Source organism: Gavia stellata, chromosome 31 (assembly GCF_030936135.1).
Source record: "Gavia stellata isolate bGavSte3 chromosome 31, bGavSte3.hap2, whole genome shotgun sequence".
Classification (NCBI taxonomy): Eukaryota; Metazoa; Chordata; class Aves; order Gaviiformes; family Gaviidae; genus Gavia; species Gavia stellata.
The window spans coordinates 1,473,503-1,495,819 of record NC_082624.1 but is presented as its reverse complement, the minus strand read 5'-3'; the positions used below and the strand labels follow the sequence as shown (position 1 = coordinate 1,495,819).

Sequence of the window (22,317 nt, the reverse complement as noted above, 5' to 3'; positions counted from 1 at the left end):
GCTGCAGGATTGCAACGGGCTCTTTCAGCACGCCGGCAAGGGCAGGAGGCCCCGATTGCAACACATTTGCTGTTAAAAATTGGCTAGAGATCCACCCGCGCACCAGTTTTTGGAATAATTGTTGGAGTGAATCCACCTAAACAGAACTTTGCTGTTGCTCTCAGCAGCTGAACCAAGCAACAAACTCAGTAAAGGGTTAATGCCGGCCGCTTGTGCCGCTGCTGCCTTCCCTCTAATTGCTCTCTGCTCCTGCCAGGCGGAAGTCGGAGCGAGCAGTTCAAGTTCAAGGCTTGCCTGTGTGCATGTGTACGCTTTTTGGGCTCGGCGGCGGAGGGCAGGAGCCGGCCGGAGCAGGGAGGGTCCGGCGAGCAGCGAGCAAACCCCTCTCACCGGAGAGGCGAGGATGGCTCAAGCCTCCGAGTGCCGAAATTCCCACTTCTATTACTACAGCATCAAATTTGCTCTGTCCACCTATGCCACCCTCTTCTCGGTAGGTGCTCCGGTCGCTTTTCTGTCCTTCCTGGCGTTTCCCCTCATGATACCAGCCTTGTGAGTTGGATTTTACTTTTCAGTGTCAAAATTTCCCCTCCCAAGGCATCATATCCTTGCGGTAAAACCCGGTGCCGCGAAGCCCCTCGTGCTTGGCACTAGCTGGGTCCAAAATGGGCAATCTTGGGCGAAACCGCGGGTTTTGGTGGATTTAAGAGCACCTCCCTGCGACTACACTTCCCCAGAGCCGCTCTTGCAAATCCCTCGTGGCAGCGAGTCACGTTTCAAGGCATTTGGAGCATAAACACGGAAATTTCATGTTTTCACCGCACAAGCACCCGTTGCGCAGCGTTGCCAGCCGGATTCCCCCTGCCCGCCTCGGCCGTTGCCTTGACGTCGTTCAATAAGGACAAGGCATGAGAGCAGACATGGAGTGGCGGGTATTTTAGACAGGTTGGTTATTTTAAGAGGGAAAAATAAAGCTTGTTTTTAATCAGTTTTGAATCATTGAGGCAGCTACGGTCAGGGTGAGGCTTCCCTGGCACCTGGGAGGTGCAAGCATGTGTTGGAGCAGGGGAGGGGGAAGGAAGAAATTCCCCGTGCGTCCTCAGTTAATGCATGAGATATGAAGTTAGCACCTTCCTGGGGTTAATCTTACGTAATCCAGTCCATATTTACAGGTATTTCCTCCTGAGGTCTAATTAATCCTCTTTGCCCCATGCACGGCTGCCTGCGGGGCGTGGGTAGTGGTATGCATACATAATTGTATAGGTGTAATTGCAGAAATATCTGCGCGAGTTCCCTGGCAGGCTGTGAACGGTAAATGGGGTTACAAGCAGAGTTTGAAAATGCTTTTTATTTCCTTATTTATTTTTTTTTTTCCAAAAGAATGAGCTCATTGGAAGGGCAGCTCTTGCCCTCGCTAGCTGGGGACGGTGAAGCCCATTGTCTAACTGCATGGAATGACTTGTCCCCACCCCAGGGCATGAATGAGAATAAGAAAAAAGGGGTTTTTTTGTAGAATATCTCACTGGTTTCCTTGTGTCGTGCTGGGCAGGAAGGCTCCCGAGGGGAGAAGAGACTTGAGTATGTCCCGCAGGGTGGCCAGGACCCTCCCACTGCACCCAGTGAGACCAAAAAATTCCAGGTTTCTTAATGCATTTGTGGCTGCAGTTTGAGTTTTTGGGTGAGGACAGTGCAATATTTTTACTTGCAAAATTAACCTGCGGGAAAACCTGTCCCCGAGGTTTTGGTTTCTCTAAAGAGCTGAGTTTTGCTCAGTTTGAGGTTTCCCCAAATGCCTTTAACCAGCTGCAGGGATGGGGAGGACGCACAGGTTTTTTCCTCCCAACTAATTGAACCCAGGTCGGGGCTGCGCTTTGCAAACGTAGATTAACGATGGGATGAACCAGCACAATCTTGATGCCTGATGCTTATTAATTGCTGGCGCATTTTGGGGTGGCTCAGTGGGGCGTCCTGACGAGTCCACCAGCGAGAAGAGACTCAATAATTTCCTGGCAACTGCAAAATAGCTACAAAAAAGCCGCTTTGAACTGCTCCGACCCAGCCTGCCTTCAACCCTGGGATGGTCCTTGTGCGGGGACGTTGTCCCATCGAATTCATACGGATCGTGCGGCTCCTGCGAGCTTTTCAGCCGCCTGACCTACTTCTGGCCTCATTTGCACATGTCACCGCCGTATTAATTCAACAGCGCTGCCGAACTCTTCAAAGCCTCGTTAACCAGACGTGACCAGGGCTTCACTCCGGCCAAATGTATTCGATAAAAAATGATTGTGTCGGAACTTCTCGCTTGCATTGCATGAAGGCTTTGAAAATTTACCCCCCCCGGGTAAAAATTCAGTGGAATAAGACTTGAGGTGCTGGAGCGTGTCCAGAGAAGGGCGACGGAGCTGGTGAGGGGTCTGGAGCACAAGTCTGATGGGGAGCGGCTGAGGGAGCTGGGGTTGTTCAGTCTGGAGAAGAGGGGGCTGAGGGGAGACCTCATCGCTCTCTGCAACTGCCTGAAAGGGGGTTGTGGGGAGGGGGGTGTTGGTCTCTTCTCCCAAGTGATGAGTGATGGACAAGAGGGAATGGCCTCAAGTTGCGCCAGGGGAGGTTTAGGCTGGATATGACGAAAAATTCCTTTATGGAGAGAGCGGTGAAGCGCTGGCAGAGGCTGCCCAGGGAGGTGGTGGAGTCACCATCCCTGGAGGTGTTCAAGGACCGTGTGGACGTGACACTGCGGGACATGGTTTAGTGGCCATCGTGGGGTTGGGTGGTGGTTGGGCTGGATGATCCCACAGGGCTTTTCCAACCTTAGTGATTCCGTGATTCTGTGAGTTGGTTCACCGTGAAGGATTGAGGAGCTTAGGGGTGAGATGCATCATGGTTTTTTAGTGGAGGGTTATCCCAGCCTGCAGAAAATTGGATCTAGTGCTGCTAGATCCTTTCCAGTGCTTTCCTGTAATGAAAGTACTTATTTATAGGTGGGAAAATCAGTAAAGGAGCATAGAATAAGGCAGAGAGTGGCTTTAAACCAAACACGGAGCAAAGGGCAGAGGCGTTCGAGCATTGCGGGTTGGACCGGCTGGTTTTATACCAGTAGATTTAATCCTCATTGTTGAGGATTCAGCGGAGTATAGATTTGAAGTTTTCTTTTCAAAAAGAAATACTTCTTTCTTTTTCTTACTTTTCGCATAAAATTGAAAACTGGTATTTTAATTGACCCTTATAAAAGCATATTTTTTACATTCCTACGTACCGTCGGCAGTTAAGCATTATATGATGTACTTAATCGCTGTATTATTAATTCCATGATCCTATCTTTTAATGACTAAAAGCATTCAGCACTTCCTATAGTGCGGTTTCTCGCCTGCACATTACAATACAAACCTTCTGAGGAGGAGCAGGAGTGCCCTGTCTGCTAATTTAAAGGCAGATGAGTCTTCAGAAGCTGTGAAGAATGATTCTGCTGGAAGCTGGGGATTTGAAACTCAAGAGTTTTGCACCTCTGGTCATCTTGGATGGAAAATGAAGCGATGCCCCATTCCCTCTGCTCCTCCCCAGACCAGTGCTCTGACTCACGTAATCCGGCTGCGGGGGCTTGAAGCCACCGTCATCGTGACTTTTTGGTGTTCCAGAATAAGGAGAAATTACTGCCTCGCGTTAGCACGGCGTTGACTCATCCGGTTAATGCCGTTCACCCTGGGACGGGCCACGTCTGCCGCTTGGCCCTTGGCAGGCTTCAAGGTTGCGCTGCTTTGGCCGTGTTAACGTCCCCTTGGATTCGTGGTACCCCTTTGCTCTGCATGGGCTGAGAGTAACTCCTGTTACTTGGGTCTTTTGGGTCTTGGACAAGGGGAATGTGGCATCTCTTAGGTGTGTAGTGGGACTTTTAGGACAGGGTAGGACTGTGCCCGTCTCTTGTTAGCACTGGTAGGACCGTGCACGTCTCTTGTTAGTGTCGGGTAGCTGCCTCTGTGCCAAAGCCAAGTCATGCAAGGATGGGGAAGCAATCACAAGCACCAGAGAGCCCACGGCTCGAAGAGAGCTTTGCAAACTCCCTGTCTCACCTGTGGCTCAGCTGCAAGCTCAAGCCGCCCATTTGGCACCCCAACAACCCTGCCAGTGTCATCAGAGCTGTGTATTATATTATTTTCTGTTCATTAATTGCCTTTCATCCCACTTCTTGGCCTCCAGGTCTCTAAATGACTCTGCAATCAGTGGGACAAGGATTTCCACCTTTAGCTCTTCTTCTTCCCAGGTCCCCAACTCCCTCCCCAGCTCTTTCCCTGTCATTAGATGGAGAAATACCTGGAGAGGAAAACCAGCATCTCTGTTATCCCACTAAGAAGAGATGAGATTGGAGCAAAACAGCTTTGGAAATGGGCTGCAAAGGTGGGGAAGGGGCTCGGCAAGATCTGCAGCTCCTCATCAGCCGGAGAAAAGTGCTCTTTAAAATTGCCAGGTTTTGTAGCATCCCCCCAAGGATTGAACTTCCCTGGTTTGTGCTCTGTCGAGTTGTTTTGCTGCTTGGTGTCAGGGCTGATTGGAGGGAGCCGCACAAAAGCCTTATCACAGCGTGGTGCAATATGTCAGGTCTTCCCATCTCCGCTGGGAAACAGCCCCACGTTTAACTGCTGGTTCGGAGGCTGGTGAAGGATTGGTCATAGCAACTTGTATCGGGCTGAGAAATTCAAGTTTGCAATTTTATCCATCCAGGAGGATGGGAGGGAGGGAGGAGAGTGTATCACCAGGGTCCTTTTTGGGGTGGGAATGGAGGTTGGACATCCCGGGGCGGCTGCTCGCTGCCCTCCATCCCCTGCCCACTCAGCTCCTACAAACTCCAAGAAGCACTACAATCAAGCAGGGCTGAAATTAAACCCAAAGGTGATTTCTTCCTAGTTTGTAAGAGGAGAATTGATGCAGGACGCCTTCTCTGCAAGGTCTGGTGGAGTTGCAGCCACCCCCTTGGCTTTCCCCGCAGTGATGGTTCGAACATGGGGTTATTATTGTATAGAAACGGGGTAATCATCCTCTCATTAGAGGGTAAGTGCAGATTTGCTTTTTCTCTTAGATGCATTGCAGAGCAGTTGTAATTACCGGCTGCTGTCTGTCCTGGTGTTTGCACTGTGTTAAGGTGATCACTGGGCAATTAATATGTAGCTATAGAGGATTTACCAGCAAACTTCATTATGTGCCTTACCATGTCATCGAGTGTGGGTGGTAGAACAGGGTTGTGATGCCAGGAATCAAAAATATCTGTGCTGATTGAATTCGCATGGCAAAAACTGCCCCCCCACCCCCCCCGAGAAACCCAGTGATGGAAACCAGAGCAGCCAGGCTTTCCAAGAGGTGATGCAAACTTTTCCTGCTGCTTTTGATGGTCATCTCCAGCCAAAGGGGGATGGGATGATCAAGTTTTTGATTAAATATGTGGTTATTCCTCTTGCAGTTTTTTTATGGTGCTGCATAGGTCCCTGGCAAAGACTTTGATGTCACCGGTTTGCTCCAAATCCACCATTTTTTCACAGAAACACCACTTTTCAGGGAGTGTTGGTCTTTCTCCCCGGCTATTTTTCATCCAAATCCTTCTGCCACCCATCTTGCAACAGCATCTCTCCCTGCTCGTCCTTCCAAAACTCGTTATATTCCAGCGAGAGCCTTCCTTTGCAATCTGCCTTTGCCGGGAGATGTGCCAGTATATCCATTCCCATCCTCGAGGTGTGTGTTGCTTTGCAAGACACTTCCTTGTGCTTTAAGCTGCTTTGAGTAGAAGCAACTCAGTTTTTATTTTTAATCGGAGGGTGCTTTTTAGCCGGCTGGGTGTGGAGACGGGCTGGGGTTGAGCCCCAGCGCTAACCCTTAGCAAAGCAGGTTGCGAGGGGCTGGGTGACCTTTTCAACCAGGAGATAAGCAAGAAGAGAGCCAAGAAATTCAGGTGGATGAGCTCAATATTTGCTTGTTAGTCCCAGGGACTAGTTGGAGTTGCTTGGGCATACAAAGCACGCAGCCTTTTCTAAGCCGTGAAACCCAAAAAAAGCCATGCAGCGTGGCTTCGGTTGCCGGCGGTATTTTCCCGTGCCGTGCAGTGCCTTTTCCCCATCGCGCTTGCGTTTCCCCATCGCACTTGAGTTTCCCCATCGTGTTTGCATGGCAAATAAGCGGTGCGTGCCCCCTTCCAAAAAAGAGGGGTGTTATGCATGGCACTGGTGGGGGTTTTCCCTGCCAAAGGGATAACTGTGGCGACACTGGGAGGAAGGACCAGCACCGCTCTGCAGCAACCTCATGCATGCCATGTGGTTTAAATTTTTCAAGGATGCTTTCAGGCCTGGAAAAGCTATTTTTAAGCAATGCACGTGTCCATCCCGCAAACCTTCCTCGGCTTCTCTCCCTTGCTAGCAGGTGAAACCCATCCCTCGCACGCTGCTTCCTCAGCCCCTGGAGCATCCAACTGTCGAATCCCCTCCCGGGTTTGCTCCGTGCACTTTCCGTGATCTCTTCCCTCGCTCGCATCGCAGATGGCTTCATTAAAACGGAGAAAGCGGTTCTGATTGCCAGGCGGGAGGAATGGCGGGGATGTTTATGGTTGGACTTGATGATCTTAAAGGTCTTTTCCAACCTAAACGGTTCTATGATTAGCGGTGGAGGCGTGGTGTGCGTTAATGTCTACCCCCCACCTCCAAAGCCAAATGGATTTCCTGGGACACCGTATAAGAGATAAACATTAAATCAAACCTAATCCCAACGCACCAACCTGATACTTAAAATAGAGTATAAAGATGAAACCGTGATTAAAAGCCTGTTATCAGAAATAGGCCTGCCTGTTTAGTTTCAAATAACTAAAGTGTCTGTAAAATATCACGAGTCTAAATTTCACTGTCTGAGAGATTTCAGTTCCTTTATAGATGAGATGGAGCCTGGAAGCGGACGGTGATTGATAGATGTAAACTAGCTACAAAAACGCACCAGAAATAGCATCCAGGCAGAGTAGAGAAGAAAAAAAATCAACTCCCCAAAAATCAAAGATTGTGCATGAAAATTGATTGAGTTGTCGGCGTGAATTAGCAGGAGGCGTTTGGGCAAACTCATTAGGAGCAATGAAGCCTTTTGGAAATGTGAAAGCGATGGAAAAGGAGCAAAAAAAGGAGTGTTTTCTCTGCTTTGGAGATGTAGGTTTTTGAGCGCGGGTGTCTGGAGCTGGGTGCTTTCCCCCAGGAGCCTCCCGCTGTGATTTGGGGTGGGGAGGGCTGCAAAAAGCAGCGTGAAAAGGGCTCCGGATGCTCCTCGGTTTCCTCGCTGACCTTTTCAGGTGACAGCTCCGTGCCGGCTGAGAAGCCGCTTGCCTCCGGCTGTGCCGCGGGGCCGACGGGCGCGATGTGAACGGCTCCTGACAGCACGAAACACTTGGGATCGCATTGCTGGCTTTGATGTCGAAGGAGCTGAAGGGATGCAAAGAGCTCTTGTCGGAGCCCTGCTTTATCCCGGCACCGTTAGGCTCTCTTTTTCAATTAGAGCTGTTTCATTGAAGGGGGAGAGAGGGGAGGAAGGTTGTCATAAATAATCTGTTGCTTTTCTTTGTGGCACTTTTCATCCAGGGATGAAAAGCACTTCGTAACGGTGCAGTTGGCTTTATTTCTAATTGCTCATGCTGGCGTGAGAAGAGAGGGTGAGCAGCTCGGGTTTGGGTGCAAGTTGGCGCTCAAACCAAGTGTCAAAATGATGGAGTGAAATGAGTTGTTTTGGGGATCGTGCTGTCTAAGGGTGGAGTTTGGGAGATGACTATCAGCTCTGGGCTATCAAACCCAAGGCAAGGGCCACGCTGAGCATCCAGACAGACCATTAAGATACAGGCATGGCGGGGGGGGAGGAAAAGCCTAGCAAAACCTAGCTTAAAGCTGTCCAGCTAGATTGATCACGCTGCAATGCTTCATCCCCTTCCCAGCCGGAGGAAGGGCAGCCCAGCCTCGAGCAAAGGGGATGCGCCGAGTGCTGACGGCACTGTTTGGGATTGGATGTTAAATGTCCCAGAGCTGGGTGGGTTTTCCTTGGCTGTCTGGGATGTCTTCCACTTCCACCTCTCCCTGGAAGCTTCTGCTTTTTCCCCGTTGGCGTCTGAATCCCATCTCGTGCTTCCCTTGCAGATCCTCGGCCTCGTGATCCTGTGCATTGGGATTTACGCCGAAGTGGAGAGGCAAAAGCACAAAACCTTGGAAGGGATCTTCCTGGCTCCGGCCATCATCCTCCTCCTGCTGGGCTTCACCATGTTTGGCGTCTCCTTTGTCGGCATGGTGGGGAGCCTCAGGGACAACCGGACGCTGCTGAAGACGGTAAGGCCGTTACCGCGCTCTCCGTGCAGCCCTCGGGATGGTCTGGGTGATCTCAAGGAGGAAAATTAACGTATCCTAATGAGTCACCACCACGACTTACAGCAATGGTGTGCCCCTTTCTGGATTTAAATGCTTGCATGACGTGACTGCTCGGTGTTTTCAGCTCTGCCGTGAAGCCACCGGAGGGGTAACGGGGAGAGGATATATTTAAATTGCAGAGCTGGCACCCTAATTTCCCTGTTATCCATGGCTGAATGCCTCCCGACATCTGTGGGAAGCGCTGCTGCCTTCCTCCTCAGGTAACAAGGGAATTATTTTTGGGGCTGAGATCCCATCTCTGGTGGAACAAAGTCTCCACTGTTAAGTTTATTTTAGCCGTGACGATGCCAATAGAAAATAGCTTCGTTTCCTTTTGCAAGGGAGTTCTTAGCAGAGGGAAAAATTATCTTTGAAGTCCAAACTGGAAGAGATTCAGGACACTAGAGCAAAGCTGTTCACTCCTAACCTGCTTTCCAGAGGTTTTGTGGATGTGTTGAGCATCCGACCACCCGTCCTCCCGGCAGCTCATCGCCTGCCTTTGCTCTGGGATAACTCCAGGGAGGAGCAGGAGGCTGCAGGGATTTATAAACTGAATTATAATCCATTCCCTCCATTCAGATGGGGGCAAAACTCTTCCGTCACGCACGGCCAGGGCCAACATCCATTGACAAGCTCCGTGATGGCTCTGTCGGCTTCGGCTGCGTCCGACGCTCCCTCAGTGAGGAAGTTGCTTTTGGATGAATAATCCATGCTAGTCCACAGAGCCATCCTGCTGGTGCGTGCGTGCGTGCCTTGCATGCTAATGGTTTGTGTAACACCTTCATCTCCTACTGGTTTGGGTTGATTGGTTTATTAAAATCAAACGCTCTGGGTATCTAGCGCTCACTTTTACTGTCTTGCAATATTGCTTTTAAAAATTGCTCAGCTTTTACATTTCCAATTAATACAAATGGGAGCCCAGATCAGAAAACCAATACTCTTTGCTTCTGCATGAGCAGATGAAATTATCATTGCTTTTCAATGCATCTGGTTTTGTGCCACCTGCGATAGGTGGTTGTTTGCGTTGCTCTTACAAAGGTTGCAGGGCTCAAAGCTGTGCAGCGAGCGAGCAGAAGAGGAGGTTTCCGTCAGATCTCTGCTGCAGTGAGATACCGCCTGCTCTGTTCGAGAGCTGCGTCCTGACTCCAGGTGTTTGGAGGAGTCTCCAAGTGAGTGGCCGGAGACATCCCGTCCAAGTGATGCTTGTGGTGTCTAAATAGCCCTGATAGCTTGCTTGCTTAAAAATTAATTTTTCATTAATTCCCTATGAACTGACTTTCTTCTTTCTGTTTGGACGCTAAATGATAACAGTGGCCATTTACTTGGACTCAGTTATACCGCTAACATATAACCCTCTCTTTCCTGTCCATCGAAGCAACTGGGAAAGCTCTGTATTTCTTTACGACCTAAGCGTAGAAAATATTTTTCTGCCAAAGCTGAAGTTATGTTGCTTGTGGAGAACGTTTTGTCTTCTTTCTCGTTTGTCTGCTTAAAAACACGGTATTGTGTTCGTTCTATCTAGGCTTATTCCAAAGAAGGATAAGTACTTCAAATTTCCACCACTATTTTTCTTTCTGTGCTAATACTCATGAATCACGGTTAATACTCTGTTTCCACAACCCAGACCGAATTTGGAAGTGGAAAATTGACATATCAGAGGGTAGGAAAGCTCATCCTTGGAGCGACCCAGGGCGACAGCAACCCAAGCTCATTAACTGTATTTCACAGGTTGTCAGCCAAATCAATTCTGCAATGGGCACAGCTGAGAAAAAGAAATAATCCTGCCCATTTGGGTTGGCTTTTTCTCCCCGTGGATATAAGCAGCTTCATGCCTGCCATGTGGAATAAATAAAGCAATACCCATGTAAGTCATCCCGCACAATAACAGTTGCATCCCTTTTGGCTAGGATATAAGAAAAGGGGATGTTTTTCTCGTGTGTCAAAATACGTTGTGTTTCTGGGTGGTGGGTTTTTAGTGTTACTCAACGCTCCTCGCCTGCCTTTAGTTGGCTGCAGAGCAGCACAATTGGCCCAATACTACATTAATTATTTATTTTCTGGAAGCAGATAAATCATAGAATCATTTAGGTTGGAAAAGACCTTTAAGATCACTGAGTCCAACTGTAAAAAATGAAGTGATATTTCTGATAATGGATCCAGCCTAATTCCCAGTCTTGGAGCCAAACTGCTGTTTCCCCCCTGGATATATTCAGCTTGATGGGCATCAGCACGAGGAGGAGAGCATGACAGCAGTGAAACATTTTGGAAATGCTCGCGATGCCAAGATAAATAAGGGTGTTCCTTGCGCAGGCATCACATGGTCGCACAAATACGGGAGGTGTTTGTGGTCTGCATGGAGGGGAAAACTGTAATGTCACCTCTTCTTGTAGGAAATAGCATTGTGAGGTGACAGCGGACAAAAAATGCACTTAAAGAGCATCTCTAAGAGCCCGGGCCACGACCGTGGGTTCGCACGTCCACCTCTGGCTTGCTCTGCCGCCTTGATTGAGCCATGGAGGACTTGCCCACTCAAAGAGGTTGCAGGTCTGTATGGGAGCAACCTTGGATTAGTGTTTTCCTGGTGGAGATGCAGCTTATCCCAGCAAAAGTGCTTTATCCCAGTAGGTTAAAACAGTTCCCTGGTGAGAATGGGCTGCGCTGGAAAGACCATGCTGCTGGCATGGTTTCGTGGTGTGGAATTACTTGATGCTTTCTTGTGCTCTTACCTGCTCATGGTCATATTGGCAAAACCGTGCGGCCAAGCCTGGGCTTCTCCGTTGTGTTTATGTTGGAATTGTCTGTGAAATGCATTAGCATTTCCATCCATCACCCAAAAGTGGGTGCTCGTACCAGGGATTCACGGGGGTTTCACTGCGGGCCGTCCTCTCTCGTGCAGCAGCCTCTTGAGGCGTGGGAGGCTGGGGGTTGCTTTTGTTCCTAGAAATTGTTTCACACCCGTTTTCCGCTGAATTTTACCTGGGAAAACTCTTGAAAATGTGTTATTGGTTAGTGAGTTTTGTAATCTGTTCACCCTGAGGGGCAATCCCATGGTGCAGGGACCACAGAGGAGGGAGCTCTGCCCTGTGAGCCCCAAAAACGGGCTCAGGACAGACCCTGGAGATTGTATCATGAGACAGCATAAAAATGCGTATATCGATGCTGATGGAAAATCGATGCATGAATCCTTTCGGGCTCTTAGGAGCTTGTGTGTGCAGATGTACTGCAGCTGCTCGACCGCCTGCACATGCGTTTTCAGGGAACCCAAGCTAACGATGAGCACAAAACCGCCCCAAACTTCAAATCGCTAATAAAAATTGACTTGTCTCTTCATCTAAAAATGTCTTGTTAATCTGGAGAGCAGGCAATAAATTCCTCTTTATTTCGGAGAAAATATTTCAATGCCCTACAAAAATTCATCAGAGAGCACTTGACATTAATAACCAATTTTTTAAAAACACAAAATGCGGTGGGTGTAGGTGCGGGTGTGTACATGCTTGTTAAATCCTCCTTCATCTCAGTCGCTTACTGCTGACAGATGGATTTTTATTTTCCGTAGCTCCCTGGACAAAAATCGACTGACAATTCTCTTAGGCAAAACAGTTAGAAAAGCCACCCAGCTCCTGCATCTTCTACTTGATATATTATTCCAATATCCCCCCCTGCAAGGTACCACAAATTACATTTTGGTTTTAATCTTTTCCTTATCAATCTTACTCTCTCCAGTCATTACCTGTAATTGTCATGCACAATCACACAACTCCTACCCGTGTCTAAGCCAGATTATCAAGTCTTTAATGACTTCTCTAATAACCCAAGCAAAGTCTATTCAATAAAGCCGCCGCTTGCTTGCAATTCTCCAAGTTTATTACAGAAATTACAGGCAAGACCTGGGGATTTTAGCTGCTGGTGTATGTAATAGGTATTATGAAGACTTGTGTTTAATAGATGGGTTAAGAGTTTCTCTTTGGAAGTCAACTTTCTTCTGTCGCCATTAATATTTGCAAGGCTTAAAGAACTGGAAATTGTCTGATGAAGGTGGCTTGCCTTTGCTTTTAGGGAGTTCAGGGTGATTTAGTGAATGGACTGTAGAAATCAGTATTTTTCTTGCTCGATTAGATGGCTGGGGGGAGCTGGGATGGTTTGGTTTAGGATCTGGAAATGCAATGGGACAGGCTGCTCTGGCAATCGGGCTTTGCTCTTGAATAGCCCCAAGCTGGCTCCCCTTCATGGCTTTTTTTAGAGTTGTTTTTGCTCAAAACGTGTTATATCTTACTCAGCATCTCCCACCTGGAGGCTCAGGACCCGTGCGTTCAACCCAAAATGTCAGTGAAGCCCTGAATTTTCGGAGGCGGTTTTGATAGAGTTACATTTATTTTATACAGACTAGGAGAGAGATGAGGATCCAGGTTGGCCAAGAAATCCCACTTTCCCGTTTTTCTTATCCATTTGGTGACCTTTTGGGGTTCCTCTTTTCCTGCCTTGGGTTGGCCAAAATTTGTCACCCAAGGCAGGATTTGACCTTGGATTTGTGGCAGCGAGAGATCAGCTGCTGCAGCAGCTCTTTTGGCCTTTTGCAGGTGTTACATATAAATATATAACCAACACAAATATATAGGTATAAAAATACTTATATATAAATGTATATTGCTATCTATACTGCTATTTCCAAATGTCAGCAACAGCAAGATGCGCAAAGCAAACTCCGGCGACCGCCACCAGCTTCGCCATTTATTTTATTTGCGATTTTGTATTTTTACTCTCAAGGTCAACCCATGATGCGACTTCCCGAGCTGGGCTTGAAATGTGCTTCCCCCCCCCGCCTTCCAGCCCCTGATTGCACGTGTAAATAGAGAGATTAAATGCTGGAAAATGACAGATATGTCAGGTTTGAAGAGGGGAGCGAGTACGGCTGCGGGGAAATGGTTGGCAATCACAGAGCTATTGTGTGGATGGAGAATTGTCCTTCTCCTGGGAAGATAAATTCCCCCTCGAAGAGAGTCAGCTACTACAGTGATTTGAAGCTTGGGGGCCCTGAATAAAAGCAATCAGAATAACGCACGTGTGAAGGAGTACTTTGAGGTCTGAGCTGGTCCAAACAGCTGGGTTTTTTTCCCCGATTGTGCGGAGAAAGGGGCAAAAATTAATGTGGAAAACCTCTGTTACAGCGGTGCCGTATAAAGCATCCCTCTGCCACATCGCCAGCGCTAATTCATTACCCTATAGCAGCCACTTAAAATTGGTTTTAAGTCAGAGGAGGTGAAAATACCAGTAAATAGCACTTTCCCCTTATTTTTCTTCTGCGTTCGGAAGAATTGGGTGAAATAGTTTAAAAAAGAGTTTTGTGGGTGCATTGCTTGCACTTAAACCACTTGGATATTTGGCTGGGCAAATTCCTCGTGGTTTTGGGGTGCTGGAAAACCTCTTGGCTGAGAGGAGAGGATTTGCATGGGTTATGCAACTCATCCGTTTACCCCAGGGTGCTCACCTGCAGGCTAGCAAAAAGAAACAGTCCCTTGAATATTTGCAGTGAAGAGGCAAATTTCCGAGACCAGAGGGCTTGGAAAAGGCGTTGGGGTGAACCGAAAGGCTCGGCGTGATCCCCTGAGCATGGTGACCTCAGTGGTTGGAGGAATTTGGGGTGAATTTGGGCTGGCCTGGGTTTGCCAAGTTTGCAGGTGATGGCTGGAAGTGGGTTTTTCTCTCCCTGCAAAATGGATGAGGGAGAAGCAGGTGGTTTAGGATGCAAGGGAAAAAAATGGGATATTTATGGGCAATATGGAGATTCCCTTCCAGAAAAAATTAAAGTAATTTCCAGCTGAAATGGGATTTGACCAGCATCTCCTTTAGGCCGTTATTCAGCTCTTTCTGCCCTCTTAGACGATGAAGAAGGGGAAAGAGTTGCCCCTTCTGCTCTACCCATAGCAAGAGACCCTCCGGCATGGTTTTTTTCCCATGGATGAGATGCAGCTTTTGGAGAAGCGGTTGCAGGTTTTGGTAGCAAAAGATGGAGGTTTTGGACGTCAGGTCCATCCGACCTCCTCCAAAGCACGGCGTATTATTAATCATAAAGAGCATCGATGGTGGCTCGGGCAGCGTGGCGTGATGGAGATCGCACATGGAGCGCGGTGGAAACCTTGATCCATGAAAGGCTCCTTCTAGTTGCGTGAGAAATGAGGCTGCGTTTCTGTGTTTGACCTCATCCAGAGTTATAACCGCTGCTGCGAGGGAGGTCACCAGGCATTTTTCCACTTGCTTTTGCCTGCTTGTGGGGAAATGTTAGGTTAACTAGAGGATGTTTTGTGCAAAGCATCACCGCAAAACCCCATTTCTCTTCATGCTTCCTGGGGACTAGGCTGGGGTTCGGGGGCTCAGCTCCCTGCATCCACAATGAAGAGTTTTCTCCGGATATTCTGGTATCAGCAGGTTCCGATGGTGCTGTTTTAACTCTCAAAAAACCCAAATTCCTGATAATTAGCGTGCAAATAGAGCCAGCTGGAAAAAAGCAATTGAAGAAACTCCTTCCTGCAGAGGTTTGCTCAGGGATCTGCATATATTTCTTATTTTCTTCCTAAGCCCGCTGATTATATAGCATGCTCTGATTACAGGCTCTCTAAACAAAAACACCACTTTCCTGATTTTTTTTCCGCTTAGCCACGCAGAGGGGTGGATAGATGAGGAGGCTCTGACATTTGCGCGGCAGCGAGGCTTCGGGATTGCCGGGGGAGCTGAAAACACCCCGGACCCGGGAGCAAAGGCTTCGAGCGAAAGGAGGAGAGTCCCAGCTTTGTGCTAGGGATGGGATCCGATGCGGAAGGGCTCTGGAGCAGGCAGGTCCCGATGCGTCCCATGGGCAGCCTGACATGCTCCCTATTTGCGTAACAAGCATCCGCAGCCTTCTCCTGGGTGGGACGGACCTGCAAAACCCCTCTAACACCCAAATCCCCTAAAAATAGAGTGGGAAAAGCCTTGCAGGGACCTGCCAGCACTTTTTACCCAGCTCTCTGCCTCTAATTTGTTCTCCTTTAAATCTGCAGTTTTCAACCCTTTTTAATTATTATTATTTCATTTGCTTGAGACAAAGTAGGAAACCCCAGGGCAGCAGAAGGAGCTTTGTGCAAGAGATTGTGGCTGATCTCCATGGAGGGTTGCTCACCTCTTGGCTGGGGCTTTTTAATCCCCGCAACGTGCTTTAAACGGGGATTTGCTTGGCCCAGGTTTGGCTCTGCGGGCGAAGAGGGGGCTGGAGCCCTGGGGAAGTTAACGATTCTTTTTCCACGCTTATTATTGGCACTTTCACACTGAATTTCTTGCGGTGTCCCCATTCACCTTCTTTCTAGGAGCAGTTCGGTAAGGTCTTGCGAGCAGCAAAAAGCATACTTCATTCTTCCGGAGCCTCATACGCTGAGCATCGCCAGCAAACTCCCAGCACGTTGCATTTCTTTCCTTGGCGCTCACCCCTTTCTTTTTTAGTCTCATCACTAAATTAGCCATTGCAATAACAACAACCAGCCTTGCAGTGAATTAGTGGGGCTTCACAGCTTCTGGGAAGCCCAGTAAAGGGCTGAAGTTACAAAATCCTTCCAGAAATCCTCCAAGCGTGGATTATTTATGGACATCTCTGGAGTTACTTACCTTCTCAATACGAATTTTTAGCAAATAAAATATATCTCATGCTGCATTTTTACCCCCTAAAGAGAACTGCTGGTGGTTCCCCGGCATCCCTCAACGTCAATGCTACCCATTGCACGATGAAGGGAGGCTGCTGAGCGCCCAAGTAAGCCTGAGGAGAGGTTTTTGCAAAGTTTGAGATGATATTAATAGCATCCAAGTGGTTTAATCTGCATTAGGAGTTCCCAGTGAAATGCCTGGTGCTCATTAAAGGATTGAGCCGATTGCGCCATTGAAATATTTTTCCTGACTGGGGGGGAAAGCAACGGGTACAGAGATCTTTGGAAAGAGGTGAAATTTGATTGCTTGGCCCTCAAAGTCTGAAATAAATTAGATTTGAGAGGAGCCATCGCGCACGGAACTGGATGGAGGGTGAGGTCTAAGAGGCGACATCCATCACTGTTCATAAAAACCTCCTTTTCTTTGGGTTTTTGGGAACATGAGCATGTTCTAGCTGCAGCATCCGTCCTGGTCTAGAGATGGGAGCGGAGGGTAGCAGGGCTGCAGCCAAGGAAGGGTTAACAGCAGCTGAAAATGGACCCTGCTGCCAGGTATAAAAGCCCAAAGTGGGGAAAAATTGGACTTCTGGCAGGTCTGGGGAGGAGGTTTGGTCTTCAGAGGGGGAGAGCAGGCACCTGTGGGATGTGGTGGAGGTAGGGCCGGTACCTGGGGTGTGCAGGACGGACCATGCCACGTGCCCGGGGCTCTCAGGGGGTCCCAGTCGATTATTCGCAAGGCTACTGGCTCTTTTGGGCTTAAAACCAGGCTGCTTGGTTATTTAGCTTCTGAAACATAAAGGGAATGTGTATTTTGACTTCAGGCTTGGCAAATGCTTGCGTGAAACCCAGACAGGGGTAATGAGCCCCAGCCTGGGTGGATGGGCAGGAGGGGCATGTTGCATGTCCCCTAAATAAAATACCATGGTTTGCATGAATAAAATAGTGTCCTGGGCAGAGAGGGTTATTGCTGTATTGCTAAAACAGGCGATGCTCTGCACAGTCTCTTCATCTGGGCTTTGTTGTTCTCGTTTAATCTGTGTAGGAGACATTCCTGACAGATTTTGGTGGTTTTTTGGTTTTTTTTTTTTTGCTTCAAAGCAACTATGAAAGCTGTTTCTGCGTGGGAATAAACAATTATTTGGGTTTTCAGAGGAAGGGCCGCATGCAAGTGTCTTTGAGAAGAAAAGCGAACCCTTAGAAAGGGCCACTCTGCGTGGGAGAAAGCTCTAACATGTCATTAGGAAGAAACGGTTCTTTAAAGGCGTTATTTAAAGTTTCAATTTGGGGACAAAAGCAACCAGGTTCGTGTTTCGGTGCTCACGTGAAAGGGGAGACTCCTCCGTGGCTGGTCTCGTGGAAGGCAGAGGAGGCGGCAGGCGCTTGTTAAGGGGATGATTTAGTGGCCTCCCAGGTAGAGCAAAAGATTTATTTATTGCGGTATTTAACGCAGCTGCACGTTTGATCTGTTTGCGTCCATCAAGAGGGGATGACCGGTTCCCTCTCCGGATGCCCAAAAATACGGCGAAACCTGGGGACCGCCATCCTGTAAACTCCTGTGCACGTAAAACCGGGGGGATTCGTGCTTCGTAGGACGAGAAATTAAATTGCACAAGTTTCTTTTCATCTTGGGGGTGGGAAGTCCAGATTTTCTATCCCTTGAGACGACCTGTCGCCGCTTTTATCTATTAAGAGGTCCAAACCCTTTTCTTGCATTGGCTTCACTGGGGCTGACTTCGCTCCGTCGCTGGAGAAGCAGCTATAGAAATGGATAAAACCCAAAATGCTGGGGGGGTATTTTCATGAATGCAGAATGTACCTGTTCCCACAGGGGTTTAATGGTGACTGTAGAGCCTGGAACGAGGATAAAATTATCTCCACCCTTCGCAGAGGGGTTTCAAACCCCGCTATTCTGCCTCCATTCGCTTCTATAGGGTCTCGTTATATGGGGCTTGTAGAGTTTTTTCTTTGAAGTATGACCAGTAACTTTTTCTCAGGAAAAAAAAAACCCACTCGTTTTCTTAAATCTGCCTGTACTATTTTAATGTGAAATTCATCAAGAGGGCAGAAGGATTCAAGAGCAGCATCTTCAGCCTCAGCTTTCCCTGTATCCTGCTGCAAAGTACCCGGGAATCTATTTATAGGTTTATTTCTTTTCTTTTTGGCTAGTGTCATGGGCTCTCTAGAAATTATCGTCCTTGTTATCGCTCTTGCTATCTCGTCCTTTCCTGGGACTGAGCTGAAGTAGGAAATGGATCATCAAGAAGCAAATATTTTGCCTTATCAGCGCCCGGGTGCCGCGTGGGAAACCCCTGGCGCCGGGTAAAAAGGAAGGATTTTTGAAGATTTTCTTTTTTTTTTTTTTTTAACTTTTTTTCCCCTGCAGTTTTGGCAGCTGGTCGCTCTCCCCGGCCACGCTGTGAGATCGCAGCAGCGTTTCGCAGATGGAGGTTGCTCGTATTAAATAAACATCACGGATTTCTCTGGTGCTTTTGCGTTGCTCCAGGAGCTCTTCCATCCTACTGGCTGCGTCTCCTCCTTCCCCTGCTTCATCCCTGGCAAACAGAGCATCCCTCTCCCATCCAAAATCCCATTGGAGTCACACTCGGCCTTGGCATGTCTGAACCTCCCGTGACCATGGGTGTCTTGAGTGCATCTGAGCTCAGGAGCGATGCTCAGCCTCCATCCATGGCTCAAAGCTCCTTCCCTGGGCTGGCTCCCGAATAAATCCCTACGTGGTTTATTCAACCCTCAGCCTCGGTGCCTCCAACCCATCCCTGACCCACGTTCGTCCTTTCTGCCTGGTGAGGATGTGTTGGAGCTGGAAATTGGAGGCGGCTGCACGCTGCTCGTGGTCTGGAAATGAAGCAGCAGCAGGTTTGGACCCCTCTACCAGCCAGACCCACGGCTGGGAGCATTTATGCTGGACCAACTCAGTATTTCAGGTGGTTTTTAAGCTTCTGGGAGATGAAACTTGACGGCAAGACATCCTATCTGGCGTACGGAGGGGGCAGAAAACCAAACGCCCAGAGGACATATGGGAAGGGATCGCTCCAGGCAATCTATATATTGCTTATGTAAAATGACCTTAATGAAGGGGGTTATTCCCCAAATTGGAAGGAGATCTGTCTTTAAACCTGAGGCAGAGCGCAGTTCCCGGGTGCTTTTCTTCCATGCTCGGTTGGGCTTCAGGAGAGATTAACAATGAACAAAACGGCGCTGGAGACTTGTTAGAGGAAGGAAGGAGCAGCTCAGAGCTCTGCTGATCATGGGAAGGGGGCGATTAATCCTTTTGTTAAGGTATTTGAGGGAATTAAGCAGTATAATTTATTGTGAACTTTTGGATTGATGTGCTCTTTCAAGGGAGCTGGCTGCAGCGAGTGTTAATTTAATAAGAATTGAGCAGCTTTTCCCCGATCCAGCCATCTCAAGCAAGATGAAGGTTTTATCGGGGAGTTTCTCGCCGTGAAAGCTGGGCTTTGCTTTGCGCCTTGTGATGGGCGAGATCCTCGGGCACCTTTCCCGTCCCTCCTCCGCAGCGTTTGCCGCCTCTCGGGGATGCGAGCGGTGAAGCCCAGCCGGAGGGTCACAGCACGGAGGCACGGCCGCTCACTCGTGTGCCACCGCTTCCATGCAAAGGGTGAATTTTTGCAAAAATTGGGGGAAAACCCAGCTCCTCGCCGCACCGCTTTGTGATTTTATTTGTACTTGCTTTGTGATTTCGAACTTGCTGCGAACTTACAGCGGCTCAAGGCAGGGTTAAATGCTGTTTAATGTGGATTTTTGCTCTTTATTTTGCTGCTAGAGTCTTTTTAAGGAAAAATGCTGATCTTTTTCATGCCCGCTATGGCAGACAGCAAGGGCTGCCACGCACTAGTTAAAAGGGATGATCATGGATGTTGCCAGCATTTTCACCCCTAAATGTGCATTACAGTTACCGGTGGTTGCTGCAGCCCTTGTGAATACAAAAAAAGTGCCACTTTCTGCTATGTCCCCGCAGCCGGCGAGGGTTTACGTGCTCCGTTTAGCCATTATTTGGGGGAAGAAGAGCTGGTTTTTGCTCAGGCTGCACGTTTGCAAGGCTTGCGCTGGAGACCTGAGTTTGTGGTTGCTTTTCTTGCAAATGCTCTATAAATTATAAGGGAAATGGTGGGCTTTCGGAAGGCGAGATTATGTATTGTGGGGTGTCCAGGGGGAGCTGGGCATCACCTATGTGACTTCCCAGGTTTGCAGTTTCCCTCTTGCGAGGAATTGCAATCAGCATCTGCCCTGTCTTTCTTCCCCATTAATACTGGCACTTTCCTCCCATTTATAAAGACCATAAGCTAAGCTCTTTTTTGGGCTTGCTTTCTTGGAAACAGTGGGTTTTATAACCTGTAAACCTCATCTGACAGAGAATTTGAAAGCCACATTCCATCATCATTTTTCTAATAGCCGGGTACAGCCGGCATCCCATGGACTTCCGCACAACACGCCCGCGTTTGTTTATAAATCGGATATCAAACCTGGTTATTAAATATTAGCCTTGATTTCAATATGCACAGAACAGGTTGAGTTGTAATGCATAAACCTTGCCTTTTATATTGTGACTTGACAAGGCGTACGGCAGAAATTGAGACCGAAAGAAGGAAATACAGTGGGGGACAAAATCGGTGCATGGTGTGCAATGGCCAAAGCGCTAGAAAGAGCAGAAAAACCATGTAGCAACCTTCACGAATGCTCTCTTGGGTTACAGTTCTTGATTTCTGGGAAGAGCTGCAGGGTCAGTGCTTTCGGAGGAGCCTCCCATCGGTTTGGCAAGAAGAAAGGCTCCACGTGCTGCATCCTGCTGATTTTTAGGCATTTCTTGGTGCGCTGGTCTGACCGTGAAGAAGAAATTCTTCACCGTGAGGGTGGTGAGGCACTGGAACAGGTTGCCCAGAGAAGTTGTGGCTGCCCCAACCCTCTAAGTGTTCAAGGCCATGTTGGACGGGGCTTTGAGCAACCTGGTCTAGTGGAAGGTGTCCCTGCCCACGGCAGGGGAGTTGGAACGAGGTGATCTTGAAGGTCTCTTCCAACCCAAACCAGTCAATGATTCTATGAACACAGCGGTGGTCCCCACTTGGACTTTGAAGCCACGGTCTTTTGTCTCTGCTCACGGTAGGATTGGTAAGAGTTTGTACTTTTTCCCATTAAGCAGAGGACAAAGTGCTCTTTTTTTTTCCCTTGGGTTTTAACTAAGGTTGCTGCTTGCTGCAGCATTGCGAGATCTAGGCATGCGCAGCTTGGTAAAACCATGAACTGTGCTGCCTTGGGCTTCCTCCCGAAGCAACCCCATTTTATATCAGTTTAGACGCGTGCAGCATTTTGCGTATCATCTCTGCCTACAAGATAACAGGTGCTTGGTTAATTGTATTCCTTAATTATGGCATTCCTTGCCTAATGATACCTGGCCCATTAGGAGCTGATTTAGCTGGTGATGAAAGTGGTTCTGCCTCTCCAGTGGGACCACGCCAGCTGGCTCTTAGCAAATAAGCACCATGCAAAACTCATTGGTGGGTGGCTAATTGAAAACCTCGATGGTTTGGGGCATGAAGTGGTGTTTTGCTGCAACGGCGCTTTGGTTTTGCCGAGCTTGGGAAATAATTTGTGGGCATTCGGGTCCCTGCGCTACCTGCCTTTGTAAAAAGGCTGCTCTAATAAACCAATGGTCAAAGTGAATATCGTCGTAATAAATCACCTCTCCTCCTGCTTTTTTTTAACTTGCTTTTGGATTTTTAGCTAGTTACTATGGTAACTTTCCACCTTCCTTTTTCTGGCAAGTCTCCAAAGTTGCTGATGGAAGTAGCCTTGGGGAGACAAGTGTGAGCTGAGCAGAGCTTTGGTCTCCGTCCTCTGCAAAGTCGGATGCGATGCCCGGTGGGACCGCTCAGACAGGGACCAAAGCATTCGGAGACGGGTGGGTGTGGGCTGCAAGAACATCAGACCTTCTAGTTTAAGTAATTTGCTCCATCAGGACATTGATTTCCAGCCTAAATTTGTTGGCAGAGGCATGAGTTATTGCCCGTACCCGGGGGGATGGATGATCCTCCATTGGATGCTCAGCTTGGAAACATTGGCGTTCAACCAAGCGCCAGCATCCCACCACAGAGGGATGCTGCACACCTATATCTACCCAGAGATAACATTTGCTCCTACTGCATCCATTTTACCCGTTTTCCCGCGCAGAATTTGGCCATTCAAATTGCATCTGGTTTCTTTTTTCAATCCTTCCTTCC

General features: G+C 48.4%; 1 protein-coding gene across 1 annotated transcript in view; it reads left to right on the top strand.

Annotated features, from left to right (window-relative positions):
• The first annotated feature begins 403 nt into the window (after positions 1-403).
• The window catches only part of LOC104258435 (tetraspanin-15-like), a 45,340-nt gene continuing 23,426 nt past the window's right edge, over positions 404-22,317 (top strand). The window contains exons 1-2 of the mRNA XM_009813540.2: positions 404-490; positions 8,133-8,318. Of these exons, the coding sequence (XP_009811842.2) occupies positions 404-490; positions 8,133-8,318 (273 nt within the window). The remainder of the gene's footprint in view (positions 491-8,132; positions 8,319-22,317) is intronic.